The sequence below is a fragment of the Cottoperca gobio genome, chromosome 7 (assembly GCF_900634415.1).
Source record: "Cottoperca gobio chromosome 7, fCotGob3.1, whole genome shotgun sequence".
Lineage (NCBI taxonomy): Eukaryota > Metazoa > Chordata > Actinopteri > Perciformes > Bovichtidae > Cottoperca > Cottoperca gobio.
Window position 1 is genome coordinate 17984952 of NC_041361.1, and position 23495 is coordinate 18008446.

General features: G+C 39.9%; 1 protein-coding gene and 1 long non-coding RNA gene across 4 annotated transcripts; one reads left to right on the forward strand and one right to left on the reverse strand.

Moving 5' to 3' along the window:
- Positions 1–878: 878 nt before the first annotated feature.
- On the reverse strand, positions 879–23359 carry dennd2c (DENN/MADD domain containing 2C). 2 transcript variants are annotated; one of them, XM_029434959.1, is made up of 19 exons: positions 21649–23359; positions 17623–18717; positions 14056–14180; positions 12912–12994; positions 12609–12767; positions 11321–11399; positions 11001–11045; positions 9877–10061; positions 9101–9210; positions 8324–8393; positions 6928–7005; positions 6459–6599; positions 5987–6135; positions 4984–5161; positions 4670–4711; positions 3436–3544; positions 2907–3149; positions 1816–1902; positions 879–1735 (listed from the first exon to the last, which is right to left on the reverse strand). In XM_029434959.1, exons 2-19 carry the CDS (start codon positions 18510–18512, stop codon positions 1704–1706), a joined length of 2805 nt encoding a protein of 934 aa, XP_029290819.1. In that variant the 5' UTR covers positions 18513–18717; positions 21649–23359; the 3' UTR covers positions 879–1703. The 2 variants fall into 2 exon arrangements, with proteins under 2 accessions (XP_029290819.1, XP_029290818.1); XM_029434958.1 differs by having other exon boundaries at positions 9877–10064.
- On the forward strand, positions 2994–9136 carry LOC115010431 (uncharacterized). 2 transcript variants are annotated; one of them, XR_003832472.1, is made up of 3 exons: positions 2994–3135; positions 3488–6127; positions 6453–9136. It is a non-coding gene; the product is annotated as an uncharacterized LOC115010431 (long non-coding RNA). The 2 variants fall into 2 exon arrangements; XR_003832473.1 differs by lacking the exon at positions 6453–9136 and adding an exon at positions 6355–6412.
- Positions 23360–23495: the final 136 nt, after the last annotated feature.

A 23495-nucleotide genomic window follows, 5' to 3' on the forward strand; every position in this document is an offset into this window, starting at 1 on the left:
TGTGTGATGAGGAAGATGTGTGTAGTTGTGAAAGAATAGTCACACTGACTATAAGTCATAGTATAGTGTGCCATAAAAATGTCAAGTCCAAAAAATGCCAAAGCATTTTAAATTAGTATATTGGAAAAACATATATAGAAAATTATAGGATAGTATGTTGTAAAAAGTCAGTTTAATATATTATAAAAATAGTAGTGTGGCATTAAAAAGTCATAGTATAGTATGTTGAAAAGTCAGTCATATATCGTTTGCCGAAAAAAAACTAGGATAGCGCGTTGAAAAATAGTCATAGTAAAGTAGGTCGTAAAAACAAAAGTTAAATAAAAGTCAGTTTAGTAGGTTAAAAAAATGTCACAAATGTTCATAGTTGTCGAAAGAGTCACTTTAGTGTGCCAAAACATATGTCCAAAAAGTCATAAAACATTTGGTTTAGTATTCCATAAAAACAGTTTATAGTTTATAGTGTGCCATAAATAAGTCATGGTATGATATCTTGAAGAAAAAGTCATAGGTATAATATGTCAAAAAATAAGTATGGTAGTTACAAATAGTAAAAGTCATGTCATGGAATAGCATGTCGAAAACATTGTCATGTTGAAAAAAGGTCATAGTATAGTATGTATAAAAGTGCTATTATAGTAGGTTGGGGAAATGTCATTTTAATGACATACATTTTGAAGACCGTCTCAACGCTATTATTTCTGCTCCGAGGAGCGAGGAGGGATCTGAAGCATACATGATTTTTTCTAAAATTGCAGTGAGGTCCAACATATACATGGCTTCCCACAATTATGCTTAATCATGAGCGTTAATTTAGTTAAGCTGGATTACTGTACAACCAAGTTTAAGGCATTTGCATTATAAATCACTCTGCCCGCTGTCCTTGGGATTCCATTTATTTAAAGTAGGACACATCATGCTTTAATACAAAAATATTCCAAATGCTGTACACTGGTTCTCAACATTGTGCAAAATGTAAAAAAATATTTACAACTACAGTTAGCAAGGAGAAAGTCAAGGTATAGACGTAAATACATATTTTGATTGAGGAGGTTTCACCTGGAGCCTTAACACTTTGAAATGTTCTGATCAGAGTTAATAAACCTACTCGATCTGAATTGCAAACAAATTGAAACAAAGTAAACAAAAGGTTTGTGTACAGTTTGTGCTGATGGAAATGTTACATTAAAATGTATAAAAACATGCATCAGGTTGGAACCATACAGATTATTCTCAGTTGTAAAGAATTTACAAGATCGCAATTTACACATTGAAGTTGCATTGACTGTAAAATGCACACGTTGTGCAGTAGAGTTGAATCTATGGGTAGATAAATGTATTGCAAGAAAACACGTTTCCAGTTAAAGAGAACATAGTTACAACCACACATGTTCAAGTTGATAACTGAGGTTAAGTAGCTGGAATGTTTTGTGTAGGTTTCCTGAGACATAGTGCCTCGTCCTCAAGGTTTCATAAAACAATGATAAGAAATCGCCTTTCCAGTTTTCGTCCAATAAAAAGTGCACTGCTCTCAGACATGTTTACATGGCTGTAAGATAAACCTCTCATACTCTCACCATCCCATTCACATCCAGACACAAGACTCTCATCCACATTCATTTCCTCAGTAAGTCCAGCAGCAACAAGTGTTCTGTTTGTAATTACAAAGTCTTTCATTCAAAAGCCAGGCTGTTGGCGTGTCATCATTTCATTTGTAGGAGCTTCATCTTGTTTCCTAAAAAAAAGAAAAGAAGGAACAACAGTCAGCTGTCGAAACCATTGAAAGTGAACATGTGACGATAGAGCAACACTTACCCAGTCCTTTAAGAAATTTGTTCACACCACTTGGCTCCGGCTCAGGGTTAGAATCCAGATACTCGGCCACTCTGACCTCGAAGAGACCTGGGAGGAAGTTGGAAATGTTGAGCCACCAGGACGGTACGAGCACAGGATTAGATATTCAACTTAAAATGAACAACGTTTAGATTCTCTTCAAATGTAACACGGTTTAGTGTTCTGGGATTTGCTTGCACACAGAATTCTCTTAACCCTGTTTTTCAAATGCCCTGCTTTAAAGTCAGTGCCTGCTGTGACTCATTTAATTGAAGTCACAGGTCTGGTTCAGTACGATTTAATTCAACACTACGATTTATTCATTTAATAAGATCATCAGATTATTATGTGGAATCTGACTTCTTTACTCCAACTTTAATGTCAAATCTTTTTCGGATGACATTTCCTTCTGAGGGTGCAAACAACAAGCCCTCCAACCCTAAACTTTGAATTATTTGTCTTTTGTTGAACTCATATCAGTGCACCTTATTGGAAACCGAGAAACTAGTCCCGATGAGACAATATAATTAGCGGTTTCATAAAGTCACGTAGAAAAACACTTTTTGAAGAAATGTTCAAAACTGTTTGTCTGGAAAGTGAGTTTTGGGCACATGGGACTAATGTCTTTGTTAAATATTGAATTATATATTTCAGGATAAACAGGAGTCCCATGTTCCACAGATAAATATAATGTGATAAGGAAATTGCTGCATCTCAGAATACAATGAGCATAATCAAGTATTTAGTATCTATGACCTCATAACAAGTTGAACATCAAAGATATGAACATACATGTAGTGTAACATTTTTATTTTATAATGACATTTAATAAAACGCATTGTTAGCGGTTTTCAAAAATCCTGAATTTGACTATTGATGTGATTTTTCATGCGATCTAAAAAAAATCAAAGTTGTATTGTTAGATACTTGCCTAAAACTTTAGACCAATCAGATGAAATGTGCATTTTTCCTTATACTATGTGGAGCCTCCGCCACATACTAAATAGTCTTTGGATACAAATGGGTTAAAAGAACCCTTGTAGCTTTTGGCACGGCTACGTCAACGCAATTACCTCTTCCTCCTCCCTTGCGCAGCTCTTTGTCCTGAATGAAGCCGGCAAACATCTGCGTATCCATGAAGAGCTGCAGGAACTGGCGGACTCCACGGGAAGGGTGAGACTTGCGGAAGCTGTCGCGCTGGACCTCCCTGCTTCCGTTGGAGGACTCGACCATGTGGAGAGGGTAGTGGCCCACCAGCTCCACGAACAACCGCACGAAACCCTCCGACACCAGAGAGCTCAGGTCAGCCTGCTTACCTGGATGGGCCACATTTTGAATGGAGACCAAAGGGTTAACAACACTCAAACAGAAGAATTGTACTGTAGTTTCACAATAAAACGGATTGTTTCATAAAATACTAAAAACTTCTTCAAATTCTGAGACATGTTTAAGGCTTTTGCTCACGTTATGTCTTAATATTTAAATGTCTTTATGGTGGTGCACAAATTGACGTGGATATAGCAACTGTAAGGGCTCTACTGACGGCACACTGAAATACCTGACGGACCCGTTTTTGAACATGTAATATCAGTTTATACCAACCTCCACGACCTTCTCCGTCCTCCTGTCTCAGGATGTCTTCCCTCTCCTCCAGGATCTGCTGCAGCGCTGCCTGCAGTTTACTGGGCAGGATGCAGTCTTCATCGCCCAGCTGTTACACATCACAGGAGAGGTCAACAGCAGTCACACAATGCCCTTTACAAACATACATCTAAACTGACTCGCACACGGTCACAAAATACAATCAAAAATAAGCTACAAGCTTTTTTCTTCCATTTATTTTTTTAAGTTTAGCTGTTATTTAGGTTGTTAGGACGGCTGATGTTTGTGTTTGAATGCGTGCGTTTGATTTCATTTTGTGTTTATTGTTTTTTGGTGCCTTATTCCATGTTTTGGTTAATAATAATAATAATAATAATAATAATAATAATAATAATAATAATAATAATAATAATAATAATAAAGAAAATACTGTATGAACTTCTGACTTACTAGAAGGGATTTCCCATGTATTGATCCCGTTTAGCCAATCTGTTCGGATGAATTGACAGCTGTATATTTTTGTTATTAATTATGTTTTGTGATGCACAAAGATGGATTTTAAATATGGAGTACAACAAAACAAAAGACCAAATGCTGTTAAGCACAAAAGGCAATCTGTAATTATTTGGACAATGAGTCATAAAAATCCAATATGCAAAAAGAAAAGAAAAAAAAAAAGTATCAACGTCTAAATACCATTTCTACAGACTGTCAAATAATCCTAATGCTATTCATCTATATTTATTTATTCAGACCTTTCAAACAATGATGTACCTCATGTTGCATGCTGAGGAGGGAAGCTACCAGCGATATTGAAATTTGAGTTCTGTATAACAAGTGGCAAGTCAATCGCTGCATGTCGCATCGGCTCGTAGTTTATACAGAAAGAACGGCTGAACAAAGATTCATTTAAATTAAATGTCAAATTAAGACAGACAAATATTAACACAACCAAACAAAACAAACGCGTTTGTCATTAATTGACTAGACTGATTCCGTTTGACTGACAACCACGCAGATCTGAATTTGCTGCTAAACAGCCTTCCCGATTGTGTTCTGGGATTACATCCTTTATAGTTTTATCTCTGCAGCGCTTGTGTGGCTGTAACATCGTTTTCTCTCTGTCACCCTCAAAACAATCGGCATGCAAACAAGGGACAAGTGCAGGCAAAGCCATCTCTCCCCACTGGGACCACACCCATCATTCCCTTTATACACTGCTATGTGTACACACCTGAATCACAAACTTGTCAGCACACAGATCCACAATGAGCACCTGCAAAGACAGCGAGAAGAAAGAATGACAGTTACTGACTGCGAGAGTTCACTATTTCGCAACAAGAGTTATAAGAAGGTGGGGTGAGTCTGAGCTACAGTGTCTTCAGGGTGTTTTTCCACTACTACTCACACACAGTGGAAGCTACAGTGGCGCTTCATTCACAATACGCAGTAAGTACACAGCCGAGAGATGGCACTACAACCGCTATATAGGCAGACCAGTCTATTTAAACTGTATTGGACAATGATTATAACAGAATTCTAACTGACCTCCTCGATGGGCAGCTCCAGCAGCTCTGGCAGGCAGGGTGCCAGCACCCCGATGAGGAATGGGGTGGGGGAGCAGCTGATGTCCAGCATGCTGGCCGGTAGCACAGGCACAAATGTGTGCTGCCAGGTGAAGGGGTACAGCAGCGCTAGCACTGCATGGCTACACCGAGACAACACGCTAAAGAGAACAAGGGAGGAGAGAACAGATTAAACACAAAAACACTATTCAGTTCTCACACAGATCATATGACCCAAAGATATCAATCATAGCTCCCTGAAAATAGCACGTCACACCATTATAATTCTTTTCCACCACACTATCAAAGTGACCGAGTGTAAAAGCGAACAGCACCATGTGTACATGCACATGTATTAATCCTGCTATTTCTAATAACTTTAAAACTATTTATCCTCTACATTTCCTCTCCAAAATCCGTAAACAATTAATATCCAATTAATTGCTGGCTAATTCTATTTCTAAACTTTTCGTCAGCCTAAAACCGCTCTGTAGCACAGAAACTGCTGCTGACTCCATCGCAAGCTTTTCATTCTTAATCTAAACAGTGTTTTACACTGCTGATATTGGCAGCTTGATATTGGCTTGTTATCAATATCACCATATTTGATGGCAGATATGCAAAAAGGAATTGTTTACATAATTCACATTTCATGTATTTATATAATCTTTATAATATATAAAGTTAAGTTTATTTTTCAAATGAGAAAAGTCCTGCTGAATAATCTTAGCATGGGTCAGCACTTTGTTATTGTGTAGCCCTGTACAGCCCGCTGAGACACTGCAAGTGATATTGGGCTGTACAAATAAACCTGACTTGACTTGCCGTTGGGACTTTGCCATAGCTTAGCACTGAGGCCAAGGTACACACAGATTAATGACAGGGGCGCTGGTCCTGTGTGATGTAATCAAGCATTGACACTCAAAGTCTATCGTGTGTGTGTGTGTGTGTGTGTCCTGCAGTGTTTTGTGTTACCACAGCAGTACCTGAGATTGTCCGCGATGAAGATGACCCTCCTCTCAAGCAGAAGGGAGGCAAACACCTGCAGGAGATTCCCGACACTGAGACACTGCAGCAGGCAGCTGAAGTCCACGTGCTCCAGTCTGGAGTCCACTGGTCGACACAAAGTCAGTACCTGGCAGAGCAACAAGAGCACAGTGTAAATACAGTGACATCACGTTTAGCTGCCGACACTGTGCGTTAAACAAAAACAGACTATTTAGATACATCAAGGTGAAGGATTGAGTTCAAAACCACAGGAGTGGAAAATTAAATTGGCATAAAGGGATAGTTTGGATGTTTTAAAGTGGGGTTGTAATGATCTACTTATCAATACTCATTGTATTACCTCCAGTAAAACCCCAGTATGGAGAAACAGAAGGAGCAGTCAGCGGAAAGGAGTGGTTAGGAGGAACAAAAACTACCAATCAACATTTCCTCTTTTGGTTCCAGGGTTACCTCATTCCCTGATCCAGGGAGAAAGCTTTTGATGGTGACTGTGCGTCCAGGGGCTGGAAAAGGGGCCTCCATCACGCTACGCATAAATGGGTAAACCAGCGCTGGGGAAATCTCCCTGCGCTTCTCCACCTCCTCCAAAATCTGGACAGACAGAGACAGACACTTCACTGTGTGTCCTGAAAGAAGTGTTGATTAAAGACACAATAAGCAGCTCTGCGCAAAGAATGATGTTTTCGTAACAAGGCTAACTGGTACATGGGTGTGACACCGCTATATGCATACAATTTCTTTTTTGAAAAACACACCCAGGGATTGCTCAGGATTATCATAAAGAGTAGCCTCATTCCGTCCTCACACATACAAGGAGTTTCAAGGCAGTAGCTTTCACACACTTTAAAAAGGACTCCCATTGAACGCAAGACAACTCCCTTTCATCTCCTAACAAAGGCTTCTTGTGTCGTGGCCTTACCTTTGCAAAGAGGTTGAAACAGCCCAGTTTGCTGACAATACAGTGCACCTCAGGAAGCCTCTTTCCTTTTCCAATGGGCTTAAAGACAAATGCAGGTTCATATATCATTAAACGGGTAACAACAGAGATAACTATGCCAAACATATATTACAATATATAATATACAATATTAAAGCAGCATTATGCAACTATTTTACCTCAAAGTCATTTAGATGCTACACTGACTTGTAACTGGGTGAATGGGCTCTCAATCCCACTTTGCGTCCCGTAAAACTATATAATAATTTAGTGAGCTGACCGTATAATCTCCCGAGGGAAGTGCGTAAACTTTACGGCACTAAGTTGATTGTGTTGAAACTGGATCATATTTTACAGAGAAAGTGTTTTCTGGTTTTCCCTCTGCTGTCGTCCGGCTGCTTTACAATTCCCTGATGGACAGAAAGCTTTACTTGTTGCTAAATGAATACTAACTGCTTCTAACAGTAGCTGCCTTCAGCTAGTTAGCTGTTGGCTCAGTTAACCGCTGAGGGGGATGTTGGCGGGGAGCGATGCCGGTGTTGTGCCAGAACAGAGCCGGGTTCAGCAAACTTCTCCGGACTAAGTATCAGCTTGCTTTGTCTTACTGCACTAGCGTGATGTTTGGCTGCGTTAGCAAAGTTGTCGACTCGTTTTGATCATTCAGAAATGTAATCAATACAAATGCATGTGTAACGTTACAGCTGTCCATATTCACATCAGCGGTGTGTACGTGAACTTACAAAGCTAGCGATTACTACATAATGTTGCTTTTTACATAAACAAAGTACAATCAGGTTCTTATCAAGAGCATATTTCCCCATATAATGAGTTTAATAGTATGATGAATGAGAACTTTGTAGATTAGAAAAACAAATCAACAGTCTAAAGTCTAAACGTTTATGATAGTGGTGGTGAGCTTATCTACCAACAAAACAAATATAAGATTTCATGTTAGGTCTGTCTACACACTAAAGATAGAATAAGCACACAACACATAGTTAAAGAGCGCTCAACAAGACAACCGCAGTATGTTGACAATCATAAATAAACAGAAACAAAATAGAAGAGGCAGCGACACCACTTCATCTCAACCTAACAAAGGGTTTTGAAAAATGTCTTAAAAAGTCAGCTCTCCCTGTGGGGCAGAAGGAAGGGGAAATGATGAAATCCTTCTTGTACTCTGTCATTGACTCAGAAGTGGTTTATTGTCTGTGAATCACATGTACTGATTCACATGTCCTCAGAGATGTTGAGTAAGCATGTGGCAGGCTGCCATATCATAGCACACACACACACACACACACACACACACACACACACACACACACACACACACAGTCAATGATTCAGATGCAAATGTTAACACATCCACACTTACCAAGATCTTACGGCAGTAACAAAACCAGCGGCTGCCATCCTCTCCGGTCAGGACAAAGGAGAAGGTCTCACTGTAAACAACATTATAAACAACAACATTAATATACAACAGATGGTATTTAAATTATTTCATGTGACTTCTTACTGCCTAAAAAAACCCACATAACCATGATTGTAAAAATGTCTGTCTTTTTTTCCAGCATTTATTCATGAATTATACCGAAACTAGGTAAATGGACGGGTCGTTGTGTCTTTTGTTTGTCTGCACTACAACAGATAAGTGTTTCAAAGACAGGGAGGCAGTGTAAGTTGATATCATAACCCACAGAACAACAATGAACCATACCCAGCAGTAAAAAAATAAAAGAAAGGAAGAATGCCCAATGCCCCTTAGCACTCAGAGATTTAATTAGATCAGTTGAAATGTTAATTATCACTGTGGGGAATTTAAGTTGTTGCAGCAGCAATTTATGGATTACAGCTGAGGATATAAATAAGATAAGAGGAAAGGGAGGCATTAAACATAATACAACTGATAATTATGGTGATAGAGCACAGCTAAATAGTGTACAGGAAAGAAAAGTCAGACAACATTTAGTGCACATGAAAGGTGTGTGTATAGTGTCAACAGAAAATACAGACATAAAGGAAATGATGAACGCATAAACAGCATACAGTGTCCTGTTACCATTGTGGTATTTTCATATCCTTTGGGAGGCAGTTACTTCTGTATACATGCAGCATGCTATTAAAATAAGCCTGTAGTGCATGTGCTGACCTTGGAGTGTGTGCTGAGGGCTTCCAGTCCTGTGCGTCGGGGAAGCAGAACTTGGGAATGACCTTCAGCTGATCCTCCGCCTCTCTGGAGAGCCGGGATGACTTCTCAAACTGAAACAGAGGGACTCCAGTTACAGCAGCGGTTCTCCAAATTACTTCCAGGGTTCCAGGGGGACCCCGGTGAAATCAGAGGTAATTTAATTGCATTACAATATTATTTAATAGAACTTAATTAAGTATGAAATATTAAGAATAACGTATGCAAGGTTTACTTGTCTCAAGTACTTAACCACTTAGACAAACATTTAACATGACAATATTTTAAAGTCACTATATAGATACTCTTTATCTATCTAGCATCGATTATCTATCTATCTATCTAGAAGATATATATATATATAGATATAATAATATAAAAAACGAATATATATATAAAACATATCTATATAGAGAATATATAAAACTAATATAATATAAAAATAACCTATATAATAGATATAGAGAAAGAATAAATATATAGATATCTATAGATATCTCATATATATATATATATATAAATATCTAACATCTATCTATCTATTTATATACTATACATCTCCCTATATAGTCTATAGATATATCTATAACTATATATATATCTATATAATATCTATATCTATATATTCGATATCTATATCTATATCTATATATATATATATATATATATATATATACTATATACACAGTTATGTCCTTACCTAAAATAAGGCTGGGGTTATATTCAGAGCTCCTACTAACCAGTTTGGGGAACTGTTGGGTGATTTCAGGAGAGTAGCTGTTTCCTGGGGAGCCTTTTCTCAGCGACACCACCACAAAGATCTGGAAAAGCTGCTGCTGCTGCAGCTGGATCAGGTCTCTCTCTAGGGTGCGGTAGCCTGGTCGACGTTTCAGTGTAGACTGGATGTAAACTGACCTCCTGGAGCCTGCTGGACACCACACAGTGACACTAATATGCTAAATGTTTGTCCTGAAACATATCCTAGCAAGCATACTAGAGCAATATGAGACATCTTATATATCAATATATGGTATGATTGTGAAGTTAACCCCGATTACACAGTGGCCAAAACAATAGTCATATATCCTACAGCAGTGGCATCACTTGACTTTCTCAAAGTTAAAACAACTTCTCTTTAAGCCTACTTGTCTCTTGCAAAGAGGATGTTGCCTGGATGTGCTTTTGTTTTATTAAATTGAAAATAAATAAATATTGTATTAAATGGATTTACATAACATCTGGTACAGACAGATGTCCCGCAGAGGATGTAATAAAATAACTTTGGAGAATCTAGAGTCATCATCCGGTCAAAGTTTCATTCTGTCCAATACTTTGGGTTATGGCCAAATACCTGCAAAATAATTGGCTTTTATTTTTCTGTCAATCGACTAATCGTTGCAGCTGCAATCATATTGTGAGCATGTCAACATGCTAAAGCTCAAAGCACCTCTGTTCCCACTATAAAACAGAGGAACAGCAGATCCTCACATTCTGGAGGCTGACACCAGCCAGCTCTTGGCATTTTTTGATTGATAAATGTCTAATAGTTTCAGCACTTTCCTCGATGTCCCCATCAAGTATAATCAGGTGCATTATGGGCCCATTGTGGTTGTATGTCACTTGATTGGACAGAAATATGTAACATGGCCGGCATTAACTAGCACTGAAGAGCGATAACTTTCCTGGAGCTAATCAATTCTTTAGAGATGCTATGAATATTTCTTTCTTTCTTTTTTATGCGGCACTATTTTTATACTTGGGAGTGTCAATAATAAATAATGGCTGACAAAACTAAGATTTCTTACTTCATACAAGAAGAAGTACTTAGAGGAACTTTACAGACTTATTGACTCTCTGTTGATACCTTTGGTGTCGTCCTCGGGGTCACTCTCTGTCCCACTGGTCTCCTCTGTTGATATGAATTAGAAGAGGGAGAGATTAGTGAGAAGCAGAGGAATGGAAAAAACTTGCGAAGCGAAGCCATAATCAGATGCAGACAGTCGGCCTTTGTTTCATAATCAGCGGCTTCGCTTGCTGCAGCTGGCTTTGTGTGTACCATCAAAAGCTGGGTATTTCCACCAAGAGGCTCAACTTAATCTTATTGAAGTGTTGATGTGAGTGACATTTGGGCATCTGTGACAGTCTATGAGTGTGTGTGTGTGTGTGTGTGAGTGTGTGTTTTACCTCGCACTGAGGCTCCCTGGTTCTTTACTCTCTTCCTTCCTCGTTTGTCGTCAAAGATGGTCTCAATCTTGTTGACGTACTGCGTAGTAGAACACACACAGCTACTTGTCAGCCCCATAATTTCACTGCCATTATAGAATCATGATTACAGGGAATCCTGATACAACAGCCGGTAAGTACAAAATTATATTATAGATTTTTAGCATTTTTTTAACATTACATTCCTGCATTCTTCTGTTAATGCCCTGAAAGAACACCGTTGAGTGTTTTGGTCCTGCATTAATACACAGAGATGGCTCAACACACAAACATACAGGAAGCTGAAACTTATCTTGTAACAATGTTACCGTTATTTAGCAGAAGTTTTTTGTTTCCTTGTTTTAACTTCTTTGTCAAAGATGTGATCCAAAAGACAGCATAGCATAACATAACTAAATGCTAAGTTTTATTATTAGTATTCGGGGAGTGTATTCTAAACAGTTTGTTATTTAGTTTGTCAAACCTGCAGGTGCACACGGCACACATGACATGTGGATTTTAAAGCTGTAACCCTTTTGATGTCATCACCTTTACAGATATACGTCAATACCTCTGTTTTATTCACAAGAAAACTCAGAAGCACTCTTGTCTTGAACAATTAAAATGCCTTTATTGTAATGCAATTACAATAAAGGCTTTTACTAAATGAATTCCTTGGAGTTATCTAGTGATCTTGTATCTTCATGTATCCTTATCCAAAGAGCACCTTAAACAAACTCATTTTGGGTCGAGGAATCCCTCCTACCCAAACATTATTTGACCCGTATATTACTGTACCTTATTGTTAAAGTTCCTCCATGTCCAAGCTCTTCCCACTGCCATGAGTCAAATGTGCTCTGTCTGTATTCTCGTGAAGTATGCATATGTGTTGCTCTAATATTATCTATTTCTTTCAGCGTCCTCTATTTCCTGCTCAACAAGTCACACCCTCTCTGTTCTTTCCAACATGACGTATGATTCAGTGTTCAACAGATTAGATACATACCACTTTGTTAGTCTACCATAGGGTTATAAAAACCAAACAACACATCTCAGTGTCAGAAATAATGTGAGGCGAAGGGCAACAAATTCAAGAAATTTGCCCCATAAATCAGAATTAACAGGGCAAACATGGAGTGTTTGTGTAGGTGAATGCATCCACATTTCAAACATTGCAGGCAAAATTGGCCAGTGAAAAAGATTTAATTTTCTACCCTGCAGTCAACCATTGTATCCAAATATAACAACTCATGACATAATGTATCATTACCTGAGGCGTCCTGTGTATTTTTTGAGTGCTTGAACGCCGGGGTGTAGCTGGTTTGGGAGTATCTGCAAGTGTTGAGGATTTGCATGCAGTTGTCGTTTGGAACCTCTTCCTCTCCACCTTGCCAGTGTAACCTTGCAACGTTTGAGGTTTAGGAGGCAGCTGGAAGACATAAGGTGTGGAGTCATCATAATTACATGGCATTAAAAGACAATACTTCCTCCTTCCTCTCTTGGAATCTCATTTGGGCTCATTTGATACACCCATTAAACCTAATGAAAAATACTTGGTAATATCTTGCATTACCTTTGGGCCGTGAGGCCTTGCAATGGGGAGACACATGGGAGCTAGCTTGACATCCTTATAGGGGTCATCTCTGGTCACTTCACCTAAGGAAAGACAGAGACATGGGAAAGATAAGATCGGCTGACTGGATGTTTCATGGAGGGAAAAGTTTCACCACACCTAATGTTGGCTTTCAAAAGGATACTTAGTATAAAAGCAAAAGAATAATATTCCCAATAATATCCCTGACAACATCAATGAATGGATACAGGAAGGGCTGTGACTAAAGATTATTTTCATTATCAATTCATTTGTCAATTATCTTCTTGATTAATCATTTTGTCCATAAAATGTGAAAGACACCGTGTACAATTTTTGGACCATGGTGATGTATTAAAATTGCTTGTTTTATTCCAACCAAAAGATATTCAGTTTAATATCAGATATAATAAAGAGGAGCACATGTGAGAAGGTGCAACCAGACTTTGGGGGATTTATTTGCTTCACTAAAACAATAATAGTTTGGTAGTTATAGATTAAATGATCAACAGAAAATTAATCAACTGCTATCAACATATTTTGATCAAATAAACTATGGGGGCCAATTGTTGCTCCTCTAATTACAGATTTTATTTTATTTTTATTTTTTTAAATGTCACTGCAGTACCAATCAAGCGTCTTATTTCTACCATTGGAGGTTATTTAACTGTAAGGGTGTATGCAGGTGCAGAAGTCTAAAAAGCAATGGGTTTTTTTACTACCTGTCCTGATTTAATGAAATCACTTTATTGTACCGTTGTGCTGTCTTTTTCCATCTTGAACACAACTCTCAAAATGGCACAACACTTCCAATACACAATCAATCTGTGGGAAACCAGGGTAAGGAAAAAAGCCCCTTTTGTAGGCATTTTTCCTGATTATTTCACTTATTTCACTTGTCCCTGTACAGCAACACTCTTTAACAGGGTCTGTTATGGTAATATAATTAGATCTGAATGGAACATTTAAGTATCTGATCTGTGAATTCAACCAATGACAGGCACCAAACAGTCTTTATGACTTCCTGTCTGTCTTTTTTTAAACAAAACCAGTTAAGTGGTTTTAAATACATGACAGCCAGACAGTCACAGTAATGATCAAAATATGATCAAAGAGTTTGACTTACAAACGATGTCCTCATAAATATTGTCGTCAGAGTAGGCGTGGTAAATGCTTGAGTGTCTATCCTCGCCTCCCAGCGTGCCTCGCTTCGCCGTCAGTCGCGCCGCATCCTCGTACTCAAAGGATTTCCTGAGGCAGGGAGGGAAAGGAAGGGAAGGCAGTGAAAAAGAGGGGTCTGGCTGCTGTCCTAAAGATAGTCACCATACTATTGTTCACTCTTGTGTGTTATGTTCAGTCAGCGTCCCACCACAACATTTCTCATGTTCATATCAAATGTCAGCAAGACAGAGAGAGTGTGATAAACTGTCATGATAGGAAATGACTGAGCATATGGGACAAAAGTTGTTTAAAAAGCAAAACAAGGAAAAAGAATATGACAGGATTTAGACAGAGATAGCAGTTGGCAATATGACAATGTCAGCTGTTGTAGTCACATTGCAAATGTCCTCCACTAAAAAAACCTTTTAAAATGTAGATACAACTTCCTTTAGTTAGAGCTGATTTACTATCATCTAGATCTGGCTAGTTCAGTGCACGTTTTATGTGGTTACATTTGCTTTATACATGTACTTTATTCTAGTGTGCTGAAACAGAGACTATTACATGAGTCATGTTTCAGTGTGATGTAATACCTAGCCCCGCTGAGGAATTTCACAATGCACAAGAAGGAATGACAGTAGATAAACAAGGAGCCCTGTAGAACTATGCTAACTGTGGGTAGACACGGCAGGCTGACTGTAGGTGAGAGACAACTTATTGATAGCTAAATATTACAAATTTGTATAACGGCAACAATGTACCACAATTAGGATCTTTGTTTGGCGTGACCAACTAAGGAAGCTCCAATGACACCGCGTCCGTCAGTGACAGACAGGTCTAACTGTGCTTGGGGCCACGCCCCCTCATATTACCACAGTCGACCGACCCCTCACAAACTATTTATGCTTTCTTCCCTTAAAGAAACTAGAAGCTCCCTCATCTGAGCTTATCTCGTTTGTTTTTTTGCTACAGTTAATTAGCCCCGAGGTTATTCAGCAAGTGCGTGGAGGTGGCTCTGTTTCCGTTAAGGAACAGCGGCATCAGAATATTCTCGTACACAGACAACCATCTGATATGCTCCCACTCGCGGGAGCAGGCAGTCAGAGATTCTGCTACGATAATAAATCACCTCAGCGATCTTGGGTTCAATATAAACTGGACCAAGAGTCAAGTAGAAACCAAAGTAGAAGAGTGGACTCTCCACCCACAGGTGGTGGAGCAAATTTGACAGAAATACAGCCGGGCAGCCGTAGATCCCTTTGCTGTCAGACATGAATGCACCTCTGGGTGTGGATGCTCTGGCACCCTCATGGCCAAACGTGCTGCTCAATGCAGTCCCTGAGCCTGATCTCCCCCACTCTAGCCCGGGTGAGGGATCAGGGCTTGTCGCTAATTGTCCAAGCATTGGGTAGCGGAAATAATACAGCTTCTAGCGGAGGAGCCATGGCCTCTCGGCATACGCAGGGATTTTCTGTCCCAGGGCAGCGGGGAGCTCTACCACCCTCATTCAGACTACATAGTGCTCTGGGTTTAGCCTGTGAAAGGTGGAACCTGAACACTGCAGGCCTACTGCCGCAGGTCATTGACATCATTTAGAGTGCAATGGCCTCCTCCACTCGCTCTCTTTACAGTGATAAGTGGCATATTTCTGAGGAATGGTGCAACACGAGGAACACCATTTCTTTTCAGTGTTCGGTGGTTGACCTCCTGTGTTTTCTGCAAGAATTAGTAGATACGGGTATGGTCTTTTCCACAATTAAAGTATATTTAGCGGCTTTAGTTTGTCGCTTTATAAGAGATGCACGCTGCAAACTCCCTGTTTCCAGGCCCCTGGTTCCTCTGTGGGATCTGTCGGTTGTGTTGGGCGACCTCTCTCATCACCCATTTAAGCCTATAGAGGCGGTGGGGATTGAAGTTTATTTCACTTAAAATAGTGTTTCTCTTAGCTTTGTCCATGGCAAAGTGTGTGAGTGACTTTCAGGCTTTTACCATCTTCCCTTCCTGCTTGCAGTTTGCCCCAGGGCTCACCAAAGCCTGCCTGCGGCCCAATCTAGTTTTTGTTTCGCCTACAGATGTCCCACAGTGGAGCTTTCGGCTTTTCACCCACCTGCCATTCTCCTCAGTTGAGGAACAGAGGCTTAACACATTATGCCCGGTGCGGGCGCTGCATGTGTATGCGAGTAAATCAGTGGTTTCAGGAAAGAGGATCAGCTGTTTGTGTCCTGGGCCACTACCCACAAGCAACCATTGTCTCGCCAGAGGCTGTCCCACTGGCCATTTCTCTGGCTTATAGCTGTAAGGGTTTGCAGGCCCCCCCAAGGTTTGAGGGCTCATCCCATAAGGAGTATATTTAGTTTCCATCATTAGGTGCAGTGTTGCCAGAATGGGTGGGTAAAAATTGTTTTGGGCATGTTGTGATAGTTTTCTTAATTAAAGGTTACAGTAAAGTGGCCCCTACTCTACATTAGTAATATGATTTAGATCGACTGGGCACTGAGTTCAATAACTAATGAACAACGAAAAACAAATATCACTTCACTTTATTACATTTTTGTCTTGTCTTTTTTTTCAGCCTTAAGTCTGTGATTAATGCTTTCATCTGTTCGTATAAGTGAAGACTTGTGAGGTGTAATGCAACATTATCCAAAATACAAGATCATTTTTGAAATTGTAACTTTAGTCTTGGGTTTGCCCAATTATACTTTGAGAACTGTGTGTTTATCAGTTTTCTTCTTGCACTCATATTCAGACACACAACATGAGGCTCATTAATTGGGAAGCAGACCTCATTAAAATACTCAGTTTACTCAGTGCCCGTTTATTAGGTACACTACGCTAAAACTAGATCGGTCCAATACAACAGTCCCAAAATAAACCCCACCTTTGTGAAGGTTTTGTTCATTTTTATAGAGTTGTTCATTTAACTGTATGCTCTTTTTGGAGGATGTAGTTTGTGGTGCTCTTGAATTGTACAGCATTATACTGGCATGTGGTTGTATTATTTTGCCCACCCCATTTGAAGAGGATATTATTATTATATCCTGGACAGCGTTTAAATAGTAATGACAGACAACACCAGCATATCACAGTTACAGAGAACTTCATAATTAGAAGTCCTGTCACCTAATAAGTCCTAAAGTAATTGGGTTACAAGTCATCTCTTGTTTTGCTTGGCCTTAAGGGGGGCAATTAGAGAGCGCGAGTGAGCGAGGGTTTGTGAGCGAGCAGCCTGCAGATGATGACCCTGGACCGTGGCTGCTGAGGAACTAGGCCACAACCAGACAATAGAGAACAATGCTGCCAGATATCATGTGACATCACACCTGGACCCCTGCCAACAATTACAAAACTGCCCTAAAAACACTGCTGATATTCAATAAAATCTCTGTTTTAGCCAGAATGTTTTACGTGCATTTTCTTATTCCAACAACAGTTTTCTTCAAAAAATATGATTCAGATCAAATAAAGCACAGCAAGAAATTCCATCCCCAAGTTTTGAGGAGTTATTTGTGCTCTGCTCTTAGTGCCTCACCTGTTCTTTTTATGCCTTGAGAGCCCATTGGTCTTTGATACGGGACATGGAGGAGGCGGAAAGCTAGGTGGGTGGGCTACCCTCCTACTCCTCACGTTGGAGTGGTTGTTATGAGGGGATCTGCTGCCCCATCGCGCTGTGTTCCCCGTGTTGTTGTTGTTGCCTCCCCGATACTGGAATGTCCGCACAGGTTTGGGAGGAGGTTGAGGTTCACCTGAAGACGCCCTGCCTTTCTCCCAGAGCAGTCTGTCCCCCTCGAGCTTACGCCAGAAACCCCGTGAAGTGTAGAAGTTTCCAGCAGGCATGTTGGCTTCTTGGTTATCAGTTGAAAGAGGTAGAAGTTTAGAAACTACTTCGACATCCAAGATGCGATCTGTTTTTTGGTCGCCATTGGCAGTGAAGATTCGTTTAGCGGTAGAGTTAGTAGTGTTAGCCTCCACTTTGGGAGACACAAACATTTGTGCTGCAAGTGGTTTATTTCCTGGGGTTGTGGTTGAACATTTCTGCAGAGGCTCCGACTTCCTACCAACCACAGCATGTCCAGCTTGTGCTGGGGATTCCCGAAAATCTAAGCCCAAACTCTTAGATTTGGAGAGGCTTGGTTTTGCGTGAAGCTCACCTCTTGATCCCACATTGGGACATCCGTTGCCCAGGACATCTTCAGACAGAGTTCGGGATACAGTCGGAGGATGTGCTTTCACCTCGGCATCCCGGCTGCTGTCCTGCTGACTGCGACCTTCCCACTGGGAGATCTTCTGCCTGATATTGCCCTGCTCGTGAGAAGGGGGCCTCCCTGACTGTCGGCCCTGCCAAGCCACTGTGGCCCCTTTCTGCAGGCGATCAACTTCACCACCCCCTCGCCTGCTCTGCTCCAGCCTCAGAGCCAGCATGTTGAGAGGGGGCAAAAGAATGCATCAGGGATTTCCTTACAAAGACAGACAGGCAATGCCACGTAATCTACGGTCAAATAATTCAGAAATGATCAATTAAAGCCAGAGCGCCACAAGGTTTAGATTAAAACGGATCCTTTGTCTTTATGCGTCTTCTTGTGCTAGCAGAGTGTCACTTCCCTCCTTGTCTCCTTTTGTAAACAACCTAAAAAAGAAGACAAGAAGACACAAAATTACTCTTCAATCACTCCACTTAAAAACAAGTCCAGACAGCACACCGCAGGGTCAAGAGGGATACAGAGGCAACACAGGAGGACAGTTACTTTTTAAACAGCACACATCTGAAGCAGTCTACAAACTTGTAGGAAGGGACAGACAAGATCAGGAAGGACAGGCTCCTGTCAAGGATGGTTTCCAAAAATAAATCCAGTGAGAATAAGCACAGTGACCAGACAACAAGGTTACTGAAGATTTCCGCTGCTGTGTGTCTTGAGCCTCCCCAACCCTCCTCTAGCCCCAGGGGAATTCTGTATTCTCTGTAGTTGTCGTCCTTATCCACATAGCTGGCCAAATAAGAAATGCCAATGATACAGCAAAGCATTAAATCTAATTTAGTATTCTTGCAAAGCTGTCTTTCAGATGAGTGGGGAGAATGTGCATTTTAGGTGATTTCAAAGAGATTTAGAGGCAAGAAAACACGTGACTCTCAAGGCCTACATAAAGAGCCAACTGACAATTAGGTGACTGATGGAACACTTTAACCACACCTATCTACGCAGTAAAATAAAAGCTCCTCAAATGGTGTAGCTACTTATCAGACGCAAGATAAAAACAGACTCTAATTAAATGATGCCTTTGTGCTAGGATTAGATTAGGTACAGAGCGATAATCTATGGTCTTGCTCCCTCTCACCAAATAATATCAAACACTGAGGCTTCATGTAAAGTTCTGCAGCGGCATCTACCCCCGACTCAAATTCCCTGAGTCGACATCAATGCGGTTACTGTACACTCTTGTTCAGCAGCTCCTGGCTTGCTGGAACCAAACCATTTGGACACGTTGCACGTTAGGACCGAGGCTGAGAGAAATGTGGAGAAGGGGAGACATGGTAAAATTCCACTGCACAGCTCATGATCATAATAACGCTACGAGCTGCATTCCTGCAGAGCCGTACAAGAGGGGGCTCGGGGAATAAATTTAACTAGAGACAGTCGGTCATGTCAGTCTTGCAAGTGATGCCTTTGTTTGGTTTGACCTAAATCAAATGTATGTATGCATTGGAATGCTGCTCGATCATTGCCAGACCACGCAGTGACAATGCGACTCCCAAACTGACCCACTTGCATTATTTGTCTGTGTGCCGTACGTTGTACAGGAAGACACGAGTTGCACTTCCTGAGCTGCAGGAAGAAGGATCAGCAGACTGTCCATAATTATGGTGCAGGGAGATTGCACCCAGTTGAAACCGCTGATTTGTTTGGATAATCTATACTCAAACCCTGTGATAGTAATCAAACATAGTCTTTGAAACACAGTAAATCCAGACCAGCTACTAGCTGGTTACAGTAACATTGGCAAACATGTCTAAAGCTGTCAGCTCCTCCTTTTCCATGGTAAAATCATATGTTATTGCAGTGAGGCACACCATGAAGTGCTATCAAATGACAAAGCCACAGGGTCAAAATGAACTTCACTGACGTTTATTAGGCAGCTATGCATCAAGGTATTCTTGTATTTTCAAGTGAAACTCGTTGACTCATCCATGTAGAAACCAGACAGGGGATCCATGAAGCTGAAGTACCCCGTCATCACATTGCAGCTAAATCTAACCTAATTGCACCTTCAAAACCACCACAAAACGCCCTCCCAAAGATGTGCGACATGACACAACATGTTTTAGGTGAGGTGTTGTACGCCTGTGGTTCACCGTCAACAGTGACAGTTAAAGGTATAATAAAAGAAAATGTGGGTTTGCTAAATGCCTGCGAGAAAGGACACACCAAGATTAAGTGCCTGAAAATAACTGATCCATCACCAGCCAACAGAACAGTTTGTGTGCAACACACCCTTTAATTTCAACAGAGCTGGTGAAAGAGTGGTAGACTACTTTAACATGACAAGTACAATCATTTGTTGTGGATACCATTGCGCTGACAATGCCTCCAAATTCGTGCATAAACTCAGACCAAGACAACTATAATATCAAAAAAGTTACACTAACTTTGTGTCACCCAACTGAAGATCTTTAGCACAAAATGAATGCAAAACAATTCATTAGCGGTGTTCCTGGTGTTGATTTTATCCTCTTTTTTGGGGGGGATTATTGGAATTTACATATCAGATTATTTCAGTTATTCATTAACTCAACTGCTTTTCATAAATGTGACCGGCAGAAGATTGCTATACTCTGCATTAAGGTTCAATGGCCTTAGCTCACTCTGAGAACTGAATTATTTGCTTAATTCCTAGTATTGCTGTATAACGTGTGTGGATAATCAATGATTTGAGGTTAGATGCAGAAGGAGAAAAAAAACGTTCTGTTCTATGAAGAAAACGTCTTGCAAAACTCCTTTCAAAACTATTGAAATGGAAATATGTTCTTCTTTATTGCAACTCCTCAGTTCATAGAAATTTAATTAAATCACTCCCCTGACTCATTTAGTCCTACTCTGTAATTCGGCTTTAACAAAAGGCCAAAAATAATTAACTCGTGCACAGCCTTACCACCAGGTTAAACTTCTTCAGTTGGAACAGGCGATACAGGATATAGGTTTTCCTTACCTCTGTAATGCTGTAAAAAGACCCGTTCAAACTATTGGAGGCAAGCCGAACTGACCAACAGGAATTATTGATACAAAAATATGCTTTGTACTCAGTTAAACTAAAATATAACTACGACTTTTAACTATATGGAGAATAGCGCAAGTATTGGAAACAGTTGAGCTAAATTACACTTTGTTATGGACAGCAACTTGGTAATGTTAAATTACTGATTGCAGCATTAACTCATGTATTGCTAACTCGCGGTAGAAGAGACAGACTTTAACGTTGTCAGAAGAGTTGTGTGATAAGATATCAATACTAACACCATAACACCACATGGGAAGATGCATACACTACATGTCTCGTGACTTACCTCTTGTACTTTAAAATAATGAGCAAAACTCATGTACTTTCCTCATCTTCCTTTCGATAAAATGAAAAACACAAATAAAATCCGAGTAACGTTACACTCGCTCGCATCGTTCAAACCGGAGAGGTAAGCAGTCTCAATAAATCCAGGAGTACGAGTCCACAGCCAGGTACTGTTAACTTATGATAAAATATACTTTAATGAGGCACAAAACTCTCTCTGCTAAACTAATAACTAGACATAACAACAAAGAAAGGGTCCATAGACTAGAGAAAAGTAAAGCACTCCTCGCCCTCCCTCTCAAGGCAGTTGGTGTCAAGTCAGCCAGAACATACGTGACTTCCGGTTACAACTTCTGAAATAAAATCCTTAATTGACAACCGCAAAAATGCTTTAAGTTTTCCGATGTTTTATTCAAATCAAATCAAATCAAATCAACTTATTAACTTCCGATGTGAAATTGCACAATAAATGTCGTAACTTCGCGTTAAAAAGCTCAATTTTTGTGTTTATTTATATATTCTGATAACATAATTTCAGTGCTATCTTGTTATGGATTTTAAAGGCAAATGTGTTTTCATTAAAAACTGCAGATGGTATGTTATTATGGTGTAGTGTCTTAATATGTGATTATTATATATTGGCTAATTAACTGTCAGTGAAGTTTGGAAACGTCAAAATTGCCATGTTAAGTCAAAAAGAAAAGAAGAAGAAGAACATGTATGAAATCCAATTTGGCTGCAAACCTACTTATTTCCTACAATTGAATGTACATTCTATTTTTTAGATACAGTTAATCGTTGACTAATTGCATAGAGCTGTCTTATTTTTAATTTAGCTACTCTAATTTTCTAGACAAGTCATTTGACTTCCGGTTTTCTCTCTAGGTGTATCTGTCGAGCTTGACGCAGCTGTGACTGTGAGAAAGTTTGGAAGACAAGAGGCAAGACGTCATCACATCAACTCCTACAGCTGTCAACGATGAATAAATACTGTTGTCTTCATGTGTCCTGGGAAATATAGACACTGTGTTTATGAGCTGCACCTGCACGTCTCCACACGATAATAAATATGACTGGGGACTTTGCTTTTATTTATAAAGTAACGAGATGTGTTGTTGTGGTATGGGAATGTGATGGACAGCCGTTGGAACTGCTGTGAAAACACATTGTATAAGTGATGTGTTCATTCAGTTTGCCTAACTCCAACTAATGTCGAAGACTAGTAAATGTCTATTTTGCAGCAGATAATATTTATAACCACAATTTTCAAACTCACTTAAAGAATCTATAAAGTGGAGCAGGCAGTTGTTATTTCAGAGTAATTTCATGCCGTGGACCACATAACTATGAGCTAAAGGTAGTATTAGTGACTAATGACTAACCTGTCATTTTGTTCTTTAGACTTTCAAAGACATCCCAGAGTTAAATCAATGGAACAAGATTAACTCAACTCAATCCAGTTAAGATATGTAAATGTTGACTTTTGATGTTCCAGTTGTTCCAGTTTTGATGTAATATGAGGGGTGTGTCTTCATGGAAAATGGCAGATACCATTGAGGCTTGAAAAAGTGATGCATTATGCAACAACTCAGACTAATAACATCATGACTAATATACATTTCCCCCTTCATGCTGGTGATACAGCTAAATGTCTATATAGGTAAACTTCTAAAGGGAACAACAGCCATTAGAAAACTACTTTTGGTACACAATGCAAAAGAAACAATGCGCCGAACAAGAGTGAATAACATGTCTCATTTAGAGCTGATGAAGGCAGCAGGAGCTCTGCAAAGTCACAAAATCAACACAAGACAAGATCCTGCTGTCAAGTAAATAATGTTGCAATGT

Bases quoted from the DNA above. Each gene is read 5' to 3' on its own strand.
- dennd2c (XM_029434958.1), bottom strand. From the start codon at position 18,512: ATGCTGGCTCTGAGGCTGGAGCAGAGCAGGCGAGGGGGTGGTGAAGTT. The intron at 6,600-6,927 runs GTAAGGCCACGA...CTGTCTGTCCAG, and splicing joins GTTTCAACCTCTTTGCAAAG to ATTTTGGAGGAGGTGGAGAA. The intron at 1,903-2,906 runs GTAATTGCGTTG...ACTTCCTCCCAG, and splicing joins GCGCAAGGGAGGAGGAAGAG to GTCTCTTCGAGGTCAGAGTG.